We start from the raw sequence: 15931 nt of genomic DNA, 5'->3' as shown, positions 1-15931 counted from the left end.
GTATGTGTGTGTGTGTGTGTGTGTGCGTAGAAGTTAGAAGTTAAAGTGGTGTTTTGACCTTTTGCCGAATCTCTTTCGGCATGGGCTCCAACATGTAAGCGTTCGACGTAAAGCAACACTGCTTAGCTAGCAGTCCACAGGGTGCAATCACTCTACGGTGGTGTTGTGTACATGTTTGCAGGGCAAAGTAGTAGTGGAAGAAGTGGAACGAAAAACAAAACACCCGTCACCGAGACGACACAGCAGCACACTGTGGGAGCTGTGTACATTGGGAGGGAAAACAATGTTCATACGCATGGTAAAACAAAACCATATTACATCGTGTAAAAGCTTTTGCTTGTCCCCGGTGGCTGCTGCTGCTACCGCGGGAGTGTGCGATTGTGTGTGTCACCATATGTGTGGGCTCGTAGTGTCAGGGTTGTCCTCCTTTCGGTTTCCCCCATCAATCTTCGGCACTCATTAATTAGCCACACGGACACCAATAGGGCCTAACACTACAGGGCAAGAATGTCCAAACGATTCCGAGGGGAACCGAACGAACTCGAACGAATATGTGTGATCGAAATCCATCGCTCAGTGCAAGAGAAGAAGGAAGCGTTACGTAGAATACTCCGAAAATTTCTACAAAACCAGAAACCTACCACAAAGAGAGTCGTTTGATGGCTTTATACACGCACCCCAAAAACCGAACCTGACAGTAAACACACGGACCCTTATCAAAATCAGCTAGCGGTTTTTGACAAACAGAGACAGTGAGGGCGCTAAACAAGACACAAACACCCAACATTCCTTTAAAAAACCCTGCAGTACTGTCGGGGAGCTCTCACGCTGAGCTAGATTTAAGGCTTTACGCATGACCTCAAACGTCCAAGTAATGACGGGTTTTGTCAATGTCATGGTGGTGTATAAATTGTGTATTTTGGTAATATTACTAAGTGCTGCTGAAAGTGGAGCACAGCCAATGTGTGTTTGTGTGTGTGGGTTTGTTTGTCTAATCATCAGCCCAAAAGCCCCGATGGAAACCAGTTCTGGGATTACTGGCAGGGCATGACAATGCGTTCGAACCACAAAATGGAGATGGAAGTGAGTACCAATTTAGGTCACGATAGTGCTTTTGCGTGTTGAAAGCGGAGCAAATGATTGAAAGGATAAAGGGGTGTTGGAAAAATGATCTATTAAAACAGGGAAGTGGAGAAATAATGATTGATTTGTTATTAAATTTTGAGAGTAATATTTACATCATTCTTTGTTGTGCTGAAAGTAAAGGAAAGATATATTGGTCATTCGTGTGGACTTTTTAAACATACACACTATATCTCATGGTTTTCATCAGTTATCATTCATGATCGTTGTAAAAACCGATTGGTAAAGTAATAACAGTAGTGTTTGTTACTAAAATGTCTCCAACAAAAGATTTATGGAGCTTCTCCTGCTCGGCGTAATAAGTCCCCACACTAGTCCAGCAGTCACCGGTCACAGCTCCACAGATTCCGTGCTTTATCGATGCAACGAACCCACTTGACATCATACTTACAGCATTCGGCAGAACCCAGCACGGATGTGTTTGGCTGAAATTAATTATGCATTCCCGCGCACCTTCGGCAGCCCTTCCTAGCCAGAGCGCCAGCCAGAGTAGGGATAGGCAAATTTAAGCCTGATCCACCACTATATCACTGCACCAGTGCACCACCGCCAACAGCACCTGAAACCATCGGTTTGCAGGGGAGAAAAACGTGCCCCCTTATTTTGTAGCTGTGGGCATAATTTCTCCACAGCCACATATAGCACAGCCCATCAAGCTTTACTTCGAGAGCGCTTTCGTGTGCATTATAAGGCTCCACCAGGGGCCGGTTCGTGCACTCGCACCGAGCACGGCCGAGCAAAGGACATCAAGGTCGGACGCGTGCTTAAATTGCACATTGCAAGCGCATGACACTAACGGTATGTAAAATGAGCCACCCGAGCCGGCAAGGCCCGATCCGGGCGTCTCGTCATCCTTGTTTGTGCTGCCTTTTTCCGCCTCGCTGTTGGTGCTGCCAGCGACAAGACAAAAGTTTTCCCATTATGCATTAATTTCTAAGCGCAACGTCTCGGGACCGTTTTGCCACTGTGTCTAGCGAACGGTGCACGAAGGGCGGGAAGGGTTCGTTTGTTTGTTGAGTGCATGCATGCTAAGAGTGGAAGGACATAAAGACACACAAACACACACACACACATAGACACATACATTACAGCTCTTGCCATAGGTTTGTCTCGTTCGTTAATCGTCGAGTGGATGATTCGAGCGCTCTTTATTTGCTCGGTTGAAGGTCGCTTCGTGGCAGTGGCCGCGGCCTGCAGCTCCAACCGAAACCGAAAAATGAGCGAGCGGAGTTGCACACGACCCACGACCGAAGGCCGACGTCACTGTTTCCAGCGCCGACATCGGCATCGCCCATATTCAATTAATTACCACCGGTATGATGGTAGGCACCATCATGGCGACGGAAACATGAAACCGAGGGCTGGCACTCGGTGCTCGGTGCAACCGTGCACTTGCACTTATGAATTACGTTCGCGGGTCCCGTGGTCTCTGTGTGTCTCTGTGTTAGTGGGGGCAATATTTATTTGCAAAATTTATGGCCACATCATCTGCAGTTACAGCACCGTCTTTGCGACGAACAAGGGAGTAAGAGTCGACAGCAACATTTACAAATGAAAGGACTGATGGCAAAAGCACGATAAGATGTTGCCTGGCGTATGTTGTTGCCTTCCCAATCCCACGATACCATGTATTTCGTCATCGTTTGCTCGGCTGCTTGTCTTAATGGAACTCGAAATCGCGCTCGTGAGTAAGGATGGCATAATGAATTTAAAGTTTTGCACAACAGAGCAGAAAGTCGTTGTGTTAGATGGAAATGAATCTGTTTTACAATGCATTGGGATGTAAATGAATGGCAGAGCATGCTTTCGAAATAATTACAAGTTCGGTGCCTTTTTGGTTGTAGTAGTGTAACGCTTTTGTTCCTCTTTGAGGTTACAGCTTGTCATTGTATTTACACTATCTTTACTTGAACGTACTGTGTGTGCAACTAAAAGCGATCTAGAAAGATTAAGCGATCCTTAACATCTTGTTACATCTTGTTCCTATCATGAATTTCAATATAAAAATGTTTTCCGCAAAAGATTTAATCAAACTTAAACTGAAAAAAGCTGCATGGAAGTTACTATTTTTATAGTATTTTTTTAGCATTCTTTTTTCCAGCTGCTTTGTTGAACTTTATTATTACCATATTCATAAAAAACACGGCTTTGATCGACAAATTGAACAACACAATTATTCATTAATTAAAAACCGTCAACTTTATTTCAAACCTAACGCTCTTCATTAAATTATTTTTGAATGTGAAAATGGCACAATTAGATTCTCCAATGAAACTGTACATAAAATAGCGTGCACGGATAGTGGTAGAGAGAATGAGAGGCACTTATAAAAAGCCCGAGCTTTTATGGGCATACCCATACTGACCTACAATCGAAACGACCCGTCAGAGGTGACAGTTCAATTCCCCGTACAATTAAGCACTAATCATCACCGAGCCCCGAGGCTGTAGTGCCATATTGGATTCGTTAGTGGTACGCTCCGTCGACCAACCACCGACTAAATTCAATTCGTCCTTACTGCTTACGGGCCGGTTTTTGTGCTAGAGCACAGTCTCCAGAGCATTCCGCAATCGGACGCGTACGGTGACGTGCTATTTTCAGCGTCAATTATGTTTCAATAATTGGTAGAAAATTCTCGCCATTCATCGCGTAACGTGCTTCTCGTTCCTTTCCTCCCCCGGGATCGATCCTTTGTAGCGCTAGTTTCGTTTCAATTTTCACACATACTTATACTGCAGCCCAGTTTGAGTGGGAAATGAGTATGTAAATTATGCCTGCCGAGCTTCAAAGCAACGTCCCGTGAGCACATGTGTGTCAACGACAGCACAGTAATGATGGTCCTGTAAAAGAATGGCTTTCTCTGCGGAAGGGAAGAAATTTGCAGATGGTGACGAAATTCAAAAGCCGTTCGGCGATGAAGGCAGGATTGTGTCGGTATGTTGGTAGTAGCAGCGAATATAAGGTTTGCAAAAGATTCAACTACCTGACGGGCATGAATACGGAGCGAAGAAAGCTTTTTTCTTTTGTTAATGTTGGTAGACAAAGTTAGTTTGTCCAAAAAAGCCATGAAAGGTACTATAGGGACTATTGATCGATAGTTAAAGCCTCGGAAAGAAAGTTTCCTTTTCATGCTTAGTTACATACTTACATGCTCACACCTTGAAACACACACTTTCTCGATTTCAGCAGAGTGTTTTCACTTTTAACACAGGTGATGAAAAGTTTACTCACACTTTGCATGCTCACAGCTTAAGGGTGAGTGTGCGACACTCTACATGTAATATCCATTTTCATTACACATGATGTCGAGCGAAGGGGAACGATGAATAAAGACTGGATCCATCATGGTAGCAAAGGAAAACTTTACTGGGCTTTAAAACAGGTTGGATAAAGATTATTTCATATTAAAGTTTGTGCTCCAACCATACGTGATGTTTTAGATATGGAACATAAGAAGAAAGTTGTCTCTTAACGTTTAACTTTGTGAAAAAATGGCTGAACAATGGAATATTAATTATTCATTGTTTCATTCCTATAGCTCACTTTTTGTCTTCTTTCCGAGTGCTTTTCTGTTTCAACAAGACAATTCTCGACAGTTAATGTCATTCCGGGGACAGTACAAAGCACAATTACAATTATTTGTTCTCGATGCCAATAAAATCCTTAACTGCTGCTGCTAATTGGAAAAGATAAATGATGATTAGCTTCCGGCCCAAACCAAACACTCTTATCTGTTCTAGATCGTTCACCTTGTTTTCTGTTTGCTAAATATATTTCCCCCTCCTTGAGTATACAGACGCACCGTCCCAGCGACAGCGAAATACGGAACCCGAATCACAATCAAGCTGCCTTCGAAATGAACCATTCCGTTTCATCAGCACCCCTTCGGAGACGTGTAGCCACGAGACGAGACGAACAGCCAGGAAACTGTGCCGTTGATGAAAATTTAATTAGCATCCGTTGATTTATCTCGCTGGAATGTTCGGAAAGAAAATGTGTAACGAGAGCGTAACCTACCCGGCATTGTTTGTTCCCTTGCGGTACGGTACGGCCATAAAGCACCGATTAGACCGTGATGTTTTGGGCCCGGTATTCCATTAGCACTATTGAGCCATTTGTTGGTGGAGGGTAAACGGTACGAACAAACCGGCGTGCCTTCTGGACAGGTCAAGTCGGTCGGTCGTTCAATCGAACGGCGATTATTGCGTTAAAGTGACCCTTCAATGGAAGCGTAAGCTTTGAAGTAAAGACCAAAGGTTTAAGAAAGCTAGATAATTGATGGCGTTTGATCCTCTTAAACGCACTTACAGGATAGAGCTTTGTTACATGGACTGGTGTCTAACGAGCTCTTGATAAGAAGCTTATGCTTCTCGCGTATTATTCAATAGAGTTTCAACTGAATGGAGATACGTGTTAATCTTTCACTGTTTGAAATTCATTGCTATTTAAACCAATAAAACATACTTAAAACGATTCATCGACTGAGAAGATATTGCACGTTCCAAAAATTCTAATTTTAATCAACAGCGTTGGGTGAGTTCTTTTTGCAACTTGTTTGTCATTTTGGCAGAACTTCAAACCCTCAATGTCTCTCATCGCTTATCTTCAACCTATTAGCACGAAAAACGGTAACATAATCTGAAAGCTTCTCGCACAAATTGCACAACAAATCAGAACCCCGTCGCTCAAGCGACAAAACAAGCACAGCAAAATAAAAGGAGGCAACAAAATATAATGACAGTTCAAGTGACGATGCTACGACTGTCTTTCGTTGTCGTTTTACATTTGGAAGTTCACCCTTTTTTGTACACGACTTTACTCCCGAACAACAAAATTGGGTCAGCGAAAGTGCCAAAAGAACACGACAACGGCAACGGTTTTTGGTGTGAAAGTTCCATCCAAAATGAAGCAAGCACCGCGCCCGGGCCGAGAGTGGGCGGATGTTGTTTCCTTAAGAAATTAATCTGACAACTTAGACATCCGTCTTGCCGGTGGGCAGAAAACAGCATCCTATACTCTGAGAACGTGGGGGTAAAAACATAATAAACCATGGGTGGAGAAGCAGATGAAACTGACACTGTCTTTAATGCTGAATTTAGTGCCAAAACCGTACCAGCTGCAATCCGATCAACGCTTTACCGTGAGCGATGGAAAAGAGAATTCGTTACGTGCCTCCGGGAAGAAAGAATAGAAGGAGAGAGAGTGTGTGTGTCGCATGTCGTGTCGCGTTAGTATCACCTCCCAAGAAATAGACAATATTAAGACTAATGTTAATATTAAGTGTGTGTGTGTGTGCGATCGAACGTAAAGCTTCATCCCACGAACGTGTCACCAATTACAGATTCCGGGAGCGTTCGGAAGGAAAGCACAAAGGTAGCACGTCACAGTCCCTGCCAAGGCGGTACGCATTCTTTCCCACGCTGGTGGCGCCAGTGGGTTGATTAATTATTTTATTTTATCACTTCACTAAACATATCATAGGCGATGCTCCTGCTGCTCCCGCCTACTCATCGATTATGGTATAATTAGGATAATTGATGAGATTTTGATGCTTTACGCTTGTGCTTTGGTTCGTTGATTGTTGTCCTCCTTTTTTTCTACGACACGGTCTATCGAGGATGTCAAAACGGGACAAACGATCGTGTTCGTCGTCGTTCTGCTTGCCAGGCACGTATTTTTCTGTGGTAGAGATTAGCTCTCCATCTCCTTCGCAGCATAGCAATATTGAAAGAATAGTGTATGTGGTGGAAAGTTTCCCATTTCCGGACAAGGTCTAGAATGCTCGGTTCGGTGCGTAGAAAAGAGATGAGAAAGTTGATTGATTTTTTTATGAACTAAGTCCATTTTTTCGTACATTTGTGGTGCTAATCTAGAGCGCAGTGTGCTATAATGCAAACAAATAAAACAGAAACTTAAAAAATATAACATTAAATCCCAACACGGTTTAACCATTATCATTGGATTAAATAGGCATCTAGCACGTTGACTCGATTAGAGCTGCTTGGCACAGTGTAAAGCACATGGTATTATACGACAATCATCGTTTGTTCAAATCTCAGCATTACTCACTTCTTCAATTCATCTCAAAAAAGTTTTATAACAAGTTTTAATGAATACAGACAATACCCTGGAGATGTTATGTCAAAAAGAACATAAGTCCGCAAAGAAGAAAAGCATATAAATAGAACAGCAAATCATGCTCAGAATACCCTAGTACTCTCTCGCGTGTATGTGTGTGTGTGTGTGTATGCATGCCAAACTTCATGTAGAACGTATAAAGAGAAGAACCATGTACCTCATCAATCGCACTTGACAGAGCACGAGTTCCAACATTCTAATCATTTCCGACACTAAAATGCATGCTCCGGATTATACACACAACACACTCTTCTCTACACCCAGCGGTACACGGAAAGTTGTTCGCGAGATTGTTCCCCGTGAACAAGCGTGGAGAGAACACCCGCGTACGGGAAAGTTTGACCCAGCGGCAGTAAGTTTCCACCCGTTTGCCTCGACGATCAGCATTTGGCGCTTGTTCGGGAGGAATATAAATTAGCTACCGGTTGAGTGCACGAACAAGAGCTGTACCGTCTCCCCTGTATAACTCGTACCCGTAGTACTGTGTACTCTCGTGTGGATTAATTTTTGATCCGAAGCATCCAAACTGCGTTCATCAATGTTATATTACGCTGTCAAAATTAGTAGTTCCAGGAAGAGTCCTTCAAATGCTGCATAGTTGTTTGCAACTGCTACTTACTCACGATCGTCTTGCCAGCGCTGAGAGTAATTTTGCTTCTAAGTTCATCAACATGCAGCCGATGCGAATCCCAACTAGATCGCCCTTTTAATAGCACAGCGGAAAACCATCCATCATGCAGCATGTTTTCCGTTTTGGGGCTTTTGTGAGCGTATCGCTAATTGCAATGGAGTCATGTTGTTGGGTTTTTTGTTTGCAAATCAGAGCCATTTTTGTCTGTCTGGGCTGCATATTTAACAACAATTTGTTATTTGTTATTTGTTATTTATTTATTAAAATTCAACGGACCGCAAGTGGCCCACATGAAGCGAATTCATTTACATTCATTCATTATAAGATAGTCACATTACGGTCATTCATTTGTCACGCTTAGTCTTAAGTAACATAATTAACATGTAAAAGGTCGCGCGACACGAATACTATTCAACAATGCGGTGCGCGACATGTCAGGTTGATGACGATCACAAATGACATTAAACTCACGGCACATACGAATAAACGGATCAGAGGAGCCAAAGCGAGTGCGGCGTTCCTCCACGTCAAGTAGCGATCTAGCTCGGAGCGATCTCGGCGGGACATACATGTTGAGCCTCGAAAGAAGCGCGGGCGAGTCGATCCGATTGTCAAGAAGTCCCGCGACAAACAGCCTCTGAGCGTTGCAGTTCCGCTGCTTCAGCGTCTCGATGCCAAGCAACGCACAGCGTCCCTCATAGTCAAGTTGGACACTCCAGGAGCGCAAAGCGAACCGCGTGAATTTGCGCTGGATCGACTCTAAACGAGCTAGGGGACGAGCAGCTGTAGGCCACCATACTACAGAAGCGTATTCTAACACTGGTCGCACCAAAGCACAGTATAGCGTCTTGATGCAAATCGGGTCAGTGATGTCTCGTGCTATTTGTTTTAGTAAGCCGATCAATTGGTTACCCTTAGTGACAACGTGCTCTAGCTGGTCGTGGAAGCTCAACTTTTCGTCAAGGAGCACTCCTAGATCCGTGACACAGCTTTTGCGACCAATGGTAGATCCATTTAACGCATAGTCATACACTAAGGGGCACCGCTTTCTCGCAAACGTAACGACAACACACTTCTCGACGCACAATTCAAGACCATTCAAAGAGCACCATGACTGGAAGGCACTTAGAGTGGCTTGAAGGCGGAGTTGGTCTGACCGGTCGCGGATAGGCAGGAACAGCTTCGCGTCGTCTGCATACAGTAGGTGGCCGTCAGGAGGGAGCAACCGTGTTACGTCATTCAGGAAAATGACAAACAGCAGCGGTCCAAGATTACTCCCCTGCGGCACCCCAGAAGAAGCATCGATACGGCGCGACGTATGGGGTCCCATCTTCACGCAGTATGTGCGACCAGTAAGATAGGAGCGCATCCAGGCCAGCAGCTGCACAGGCAGACCAAGCGTTTCGAGCTTTGCGAGCAGCAAGGCGTGCGGAACGCTATCGAAGGCAGCCTTGATGTCCGTGTAGACTGCGTCGATCTGCAAGCCGGCATCGATGGTCCTGTGGCAGAGGCTAACGAACTCAACCAGGTTGGTGGTGGTTGAACGCTGAGGGACAAATCCATGTTGAGCTGTGCTAATGTAGTTCGAGGCAGCTGCGAGGAGAGGTTCGTACACTAGGAGCTCGAAGACCTTAGCGCAGGCACAAAGCGATGTAATGCCACGGTAATTACATGCATTTGATTTGTCCCCCTTTTTGTGCACTGGAACAAGCCACGAAGTTTTCCAGCTGGCAGGATAGATGCCCGAACGCAGCGAGTCGCGAAAAATCGAGGCCAGGATAGGCGCGATGTTGGTGCCACAACGCTTAAGCGTGGAAGCCGGGATACCGTCAGGCCCTGGAGCAAACGAAGATTTCAGCCTGTCAATCGCTTTCGAGACTGAATACTCATCGATGATCGGCAAGTTTGGGGCCATAGCATCCACCAGTACGTTTGATAATGCGTCGGCTATCTGCCTCTCATCAATTACAGCTGGAAGGAAGGTGGCGGCAAAGCGCGAGGCAAAAATATCACATACAGCAGACGGATTGTTGCCGTTGCGCCCGTTGTAACTGACGGAGCTAGGAAAACCAGAGGATTTCCGACGATTGTTTGCGAAGTTCCACAGTACACGTGAATTGCCGCGGCAGCGCAAAACCGTACGCCGTACGTGCCCCAGGTAGCGGAACCTGTTATAGCGCCGATAGAGAGAGTGCGCAGTGTTATAGTTGCGCAATGCAGCGGGACACCTACGCAACAAATAATCGCGATACGCGGCAGCTTTAGCCGTTTTGAGCCTGCGCAGCGTTCTGTCACCCCAAGGGGGGCCTCGTTTAGGTCGTTTCACCGGCGTGCATTCATTCAGGGCTTGCAACATGAACCGCTCAAAATCTTTCACAGCGAGGTCAAGAGTGGCGTAATGGGAACAATCGAAGACATTCGCGAACGAGGCGATCATCGGCAGGAGCCTGTTAAAGTCCGTCCGCGCGTAGTCAAGGCGTGATGTTAGCGCAGGAACGGCTGATTCCTCTCGTGGTAGCGGGATGGCCAACTCAAGCGCCGGGTGATAGGTGTCAATTGCTAACAGCGGGGTGAGGCAAAGTTCAAGCGGAAGGCAAACAGAAGCAACAGCATTATTTGCAAACACCAGGTCTAAGACGCGTCCGCTGGTGTTAAGATGACCATTGATCTGGAAGAGTCCGCTATGATGCATCTCGTCCATAAACAGAGCGGAGAGAGCCGATCGCGTACGTGGCTCATAATGCAGAAATGGCAAATCCGGATCATGCTGAGCGGCTGACCAGGAGACGAGAGGTTGGTTGAAGTCTCCTAACAGGAGTAAACCGTCTCCGGGATGCATAGTTGAGCATAATGAGCGAATGCAATTTTCGATTTCACGGAGCGTGGCAGCATTTGCGGCAAGTCTAGGCGGGAGGTATGCAGCAATGATGAATAGTCGGGAATTACCTAGTTGTATTACAACGCACACTAGCTCAAGCGATGGATGCACCGTTGTGTGCTCCCGTGACGTCAGAGACTGAGAGCACGCAATCAACACACCTCCACCGCGGGAACATGTACTGTTGTCAACACTACGATCGCATCGGTAGACTCGGAAGCTATCGTCAAACAGCAAAGCCGAAGGTAGACTAGGATCGAGCCAGGTTTCCGTAAGCACTATTACATCGAAATTGGATTCCAACACCGACAGGCGAAACTCATCGACCTTCGTGCGCAGTCCCCGCACGTTTTGATAGTAAACAGAGGCAGTGGAACGGGCAGTGCGAAGCGCATTAGCAGCAGGAACATAACAGGTAGGTGTTTGTGCAGACTTAACAGAGGTTCGTCTATTCGTGAAAGAAACGGTCAAGTGTGGTCTGTTGTAAGTTGGTGTTGGAAGTGCGGCGAATTAAAAGCGGGCCGTCAATGAGTGTTGAATTAGGACCATGAGTAGTGTCGTTCAGCGTGTGTTCTCCCAATTGTGGTGATGTTAGTGTTTGAGCCTGTGAAGTTGATGCGTGTGCCGGTGCGTGATGGACAGTGGATGTTGGTGTGCGAGGCATCGATCGGCGATCGATGACAACAGGTGTGCGTGTGAGAGAACGGTGTTTGATGGTGATTGGTGACGATGAGTGCCCATGCTCTCGTTGACGGGATTGTACAAATTCACGTACACCAATACCGACAGGCCAGGACGATGGGGCGAGTGCTGCGTCACGAAGGGCGGCCGGTACTCTCACTTTGAAAGAAAGCCAGTTTACGCTGTCAACACTGACTCCCTTCCTCAGCAAGCAGTATGCTAGGACGTCATCGGTGGCTAAACGGCGTTTCACAGAAGCGACCACTTGCTCCACGGTGACGGCAGTGGACAAGCGAGATAGTCGGATCCATATTCTGTCTGTGGTCGGCTGGGGAAACGCTGCTCGAAGCGGTGACGATAGCGAATCGGTTCCCATGAGTTCATCCGGTAGCGTAGACGAGGGTGGGATGCCGACTGTAGTGTTAGTGTACGCGCTTGGCGATGACGCGGCAAACATGTTATTTTGACGAATGTTTACGTTTTTGTTGACATCAGGGGACATAGAATCCTCGATGATACGCCGCCGCTTTCTACCCGCAACGGGCCGAGGATCGGTATTGCAAAGCTGAGGTATGGGTGCATTTTGCAGTAGAGTAAATCCACTGCGCACCTCGGCGATAATCGGTTCAATAAGCTTCCCCACAGCCGCAACAGTTGAGGTGAGAGCAGCTTGAAAACCGACCTGAGCCCCGATCTCTTTGACTGATCGGCAGCGCGGATTTTTCAGGATATTGGTGCACCCAGTGCAGCTCCAGTGCAGATCGATGTGAGTCAGGACCGCATCAATCAGCTCGGAAGGCAGCCTGCAACAACCGCGGTGAAAAGTAGCCTCACAGTACGCACAGCCGACGATACAGTCAGCAGCATCCAGTGACACAGCACACGCGAAACAGATAGCCGCCATCGCGAAATTATGTGCGGTTTTGATCACACCACCGTTAACCCGGATTAAAAACGTTAATACACAGTCGTGGGTCAATGAAATAGCACACTAACGCGCAACAGTAACAGGAGGCAGTTTGGTAGTCAGTTGAACGAGTATTAACTGGGTACGTTAGAAAATACACTTAAATATTTTTGGAAAAACGCGGAGCACAGCGATAAGCGACCGAGCAGTTAGACGTCAGACGTCAGTTATTGAAACTAAAACCCACAGTTGAACGCTCAAGCCCCCATAAACTAATAAACCGAAAACGCCGTCGTCGAAAGAACAAATCCATCAACTTAACACACACAAAAACAACAGCAACAGTCAAGTGGTAGCGCGGTGGAAAGCTCTCACTGGAAGAGACCGACCGGACCGTGAAAAATTGCCTCCTCTGTTACCCGCACATAAAGCTCGGGAAACGAAATGGATGGCGGGAAACTTCCAAAATGATTGATGTAAAGTACAATGGTTCGGAATCCCGTGTTTACCCACCGCTAGCCACGTTCCCCAGTGCAAGAGTGGTTAATAAAGTTGGGTTTTGGAAATTTGCAAACGCAACCAAATGGCAGAACACCACATTTTAACACCAATCGTACGTCCATCATCATCAACATCAATCGCAGCCATTATTTGCGTAACAAGCGGGCGGAAAAGGTGGGGACCGATTTTATTGATGATTGTGGTAAGTATGTTTGCTATTGTTTCTGCCGTTTGTTTTTTTTTTTTGTACAACGGAAGGATGGAAAGGATGGAAAGCGGAAATAAATGGAGCTGATGTTTTCGCTGCTTCCGACAAGCCCGACACCATCCTGGTTTGGGGTAATGCAAACATTGTTTGTTGTGGTGAATGAAACGGCAAACGAATTGGGTTACTTTTGTGGGGGGATTTTTTGCTCCCTTCTGCAGTATTTATTTCACCCAAAGATATGCAAATTGTAATTTTAAACTCTTTATATCTCACAGTTCTGGTTGTTTTAATCGGATGAATGCTCCGCTCAGCCAGTTGCTTCCGATCTGATAAGGCTGAACGTTGTTTTACGGTTGTTCGAACGACGTTGACCCAATTCATTTGCTCGCTCCTTTTCATCTCGTTCGGTGCTCACTGTTCTTGGGTTCTTGGGGATATTTTCCTCGAAAAAGCTAGATTATCATAACAAGATTGGCGTTGCGGCTTACCGCACAGCATCGACCCTCGCAGGGACATTCCCGTAGCTGCGAGGTTTTATGCAATTTGGCAAGATTCGGGGGAAAATTGTGCTATCATTTTTCCCACAATTTATTGTGACTATCAAGATTTCTTAGGATACTTCCCCCCAATCTCGCTATCTCTGCTTAAAGTGTCAGATTTATGCATTTCGATTAGCGAACCACCGGAGTCTAAATTGGTTCATCTTTTTGGAAGATCTACTGCTAGTTTAATCGCCGCTGATACGCTAGCTACAGGGAGTATACCGGCCATAAAGGAGCTTTAATGAAAGCTTTACTTCCACGAAAATGCTTAAGACTTAAATTAACGCTTTTTGCGTTGTCTTGTACACGTCGTTGGTTGGAAAATCGATGCAAACCTACCGCAACTGTGGACCGATACCATGTCATTAAGCCATTAGTTTTAACGTTTTTGTGCGTATGAGAGAGATAAAGAAAGAGAGAGACTCTAGATTCGTCTCGCAACGTCGAGATTGAGACCAAATTCATGGTGGCGAAGCCTTGTTGGTCCCAGTGTACAACGCGTGGAACGGCGTAGGCGCTAATAGCGAAAATCATGGCCCCAGTAACTGTTAAATATATCCTTAGCCGATGGCCAAAATGTAACGATAGTGGAGAACATAAATACAGACATAAATGTTTTGGAATTATTAGACAAGCTGCCATTTTCGTACCATTTTCGTGGAAGTCTATCGCTTTTCACTGTTCGCTGTAAACCTTCTAGGAACTTTAATGGGAAACATTTCGCTTACTGACTAGAGTGGTGTCTATTCTGAAAAGTCAGAAAGAACATATTTTGATGAAAATATTCGTTGCCTTTTGTTATCTAGAAGTTCCAACTTATATGGTTGTTTTAACCTCAACCTCCCAAATCAACCATTTAAAAGCTTTTTTTATGATTCTTGGAACTCGTCTAGCTCTGGCGTTAGCTAACATTAAGTAAGCTATATAGAATATTTAGTAGCTTTGTGAAGCATAACGTGCTCAAGTTGCTTGTTTGTGTATTGTAAGGTTCATGGAAAGAGTAACACATTTCGTTTAAAATGAAAAAACGAATGTATTTTATATCAGGTCATTAATCGACAAGCTCTCGATGATATGTTTCATTTGCAAATACATAATTAATATAATTATCAGCGGCCCAGTTCAAATGTAATTGATTCCTAGATGGATGTGTCATATTGCCACATTCACCATCGTACAAACACATCCTATACGTGTTCCCGCTGTACGTCAACGTTACAGTGTTGCCTTTCATTAACGTAGCGTTTTTAATTACCAGGTATCCACGACCAGCCACGAGCCACGTGTATGTACACAATTTTACTAACTTTTACTTTACCCTCTCTTCTATTCCTTCACCCATGCTGCAGGTTCAATACCTACCGCGCCGGAAAACATTACCGTCACCTTCCTAACGCCCACATCGGTACGGGTCTCATGGCAAACCTCGATGGATCCACACACGATGCCAGTTGACAAATACGATGTCACGTACAAGCCGACCGACGCCAGGTAATCAGCAGATGAGTTGTCGCGTGTTGTGTTGAATGTTTTTCGCTCGAATACCGCTCGTAGACGGGTTTAGAATGCGTTACCGTTTGTATTCCCGTTTTCCGCTTACGTAGGTTGTTCGCGTACGACGCGTTTGGTGAAGTTTTTGCAACAGCACACGACGTAACATTAACGGCTGTGGTGCTGCTGTGAGATGCACCTTTCTCACGGCTCGGATGGCTTTGGTGCGTTGGTGCATTTGCAGATCCTTCCCGCTGAAAATTGTGACGCGTTTTGTTGCTTATATTGTTGCGTGTGCTTACATTCATTGACGAAATGTGCAGTGGTTTGGCAAAATTGAAAATTGTGGTTGCTCGCTTTTGTAGCATGTTGTTTGTTTGTTTGTTTTTTTTTTTCTTTACACTCATTCGATCAAAAATTCTTACAATTTTGAATGTACGGTTGCAAGTCGTTTACAAGGAAGCATCAAAGCAGATAAAAAATTATAGATTATTTTTATTGAATTTTTGTTCTAAAAATGCCAACAGTGCAATCAAAAAAATTGGTTCATTTTTTGAAAGGATTTTAAAATAGTTTCTTTCCTTATTTTGAACCGAATCGTGCATCGGAGCGGTATTGCACTTACATTCGAGTACTTTTCTGTTATCGATAAGGTCTAAATTGTTTGAATACGTTTAAAATTTAAAATGATTTATTATTAACAAACATTAAACTTTGATTTTATTCAGGTATTTCTGAAAGTGAAAATAATGTTCTTTGTACACATTCAACAAACGGAATAAATGTTACAAGCCAGTCATCCAGTAGTAAT

The 15931-nt window shown here is 45.1% G+C and overlaps 1 protein-coding gene across 4 annotated transcripts in view; it reads left to right on the top strand.

The window, feature by feature from the left end:
• LOC3290216 (uncharacterized) overlaps positions 1 to 15931 on the top strand; it is a 109152-nt gene that overhangs the window by 32338 nt on the left and 60883 nt on the right. For all 4 annotated transcript variants that reach the window (XM_061646666.1, XM_061646663.1, XM_061646662.1 and 1 more), the window contains exon 3: positions 14979 to 15120. In XM_061646666.1, the coding sequence (XP_061502650.1) occupies positions 14979 to 15120 (142 nt within the window). The remainder of the gene's footprint in view (positions 1 to 14978; positions 15121 to 15931) is intronic.

This window comes from Anopheles gambiae, chromosome 2 (genome assembly GCF_943734735.2).
Source record: "Anopheles gambiae chromosome 2, idAnoGambNW_F1_1, whole genome shotgun sequence".
Lineage (NCBI taxonomy): Eukaryota > Metazoa > Arthropoda > Insecta > Diptera > Culicidae > Anopheles > Anopheles gambiae.
The sequence above is the reverse complement of the archived record's forward strand: the minus strand, read 5'-3'. Positions and strand labels throughout refer to the sequence as shown.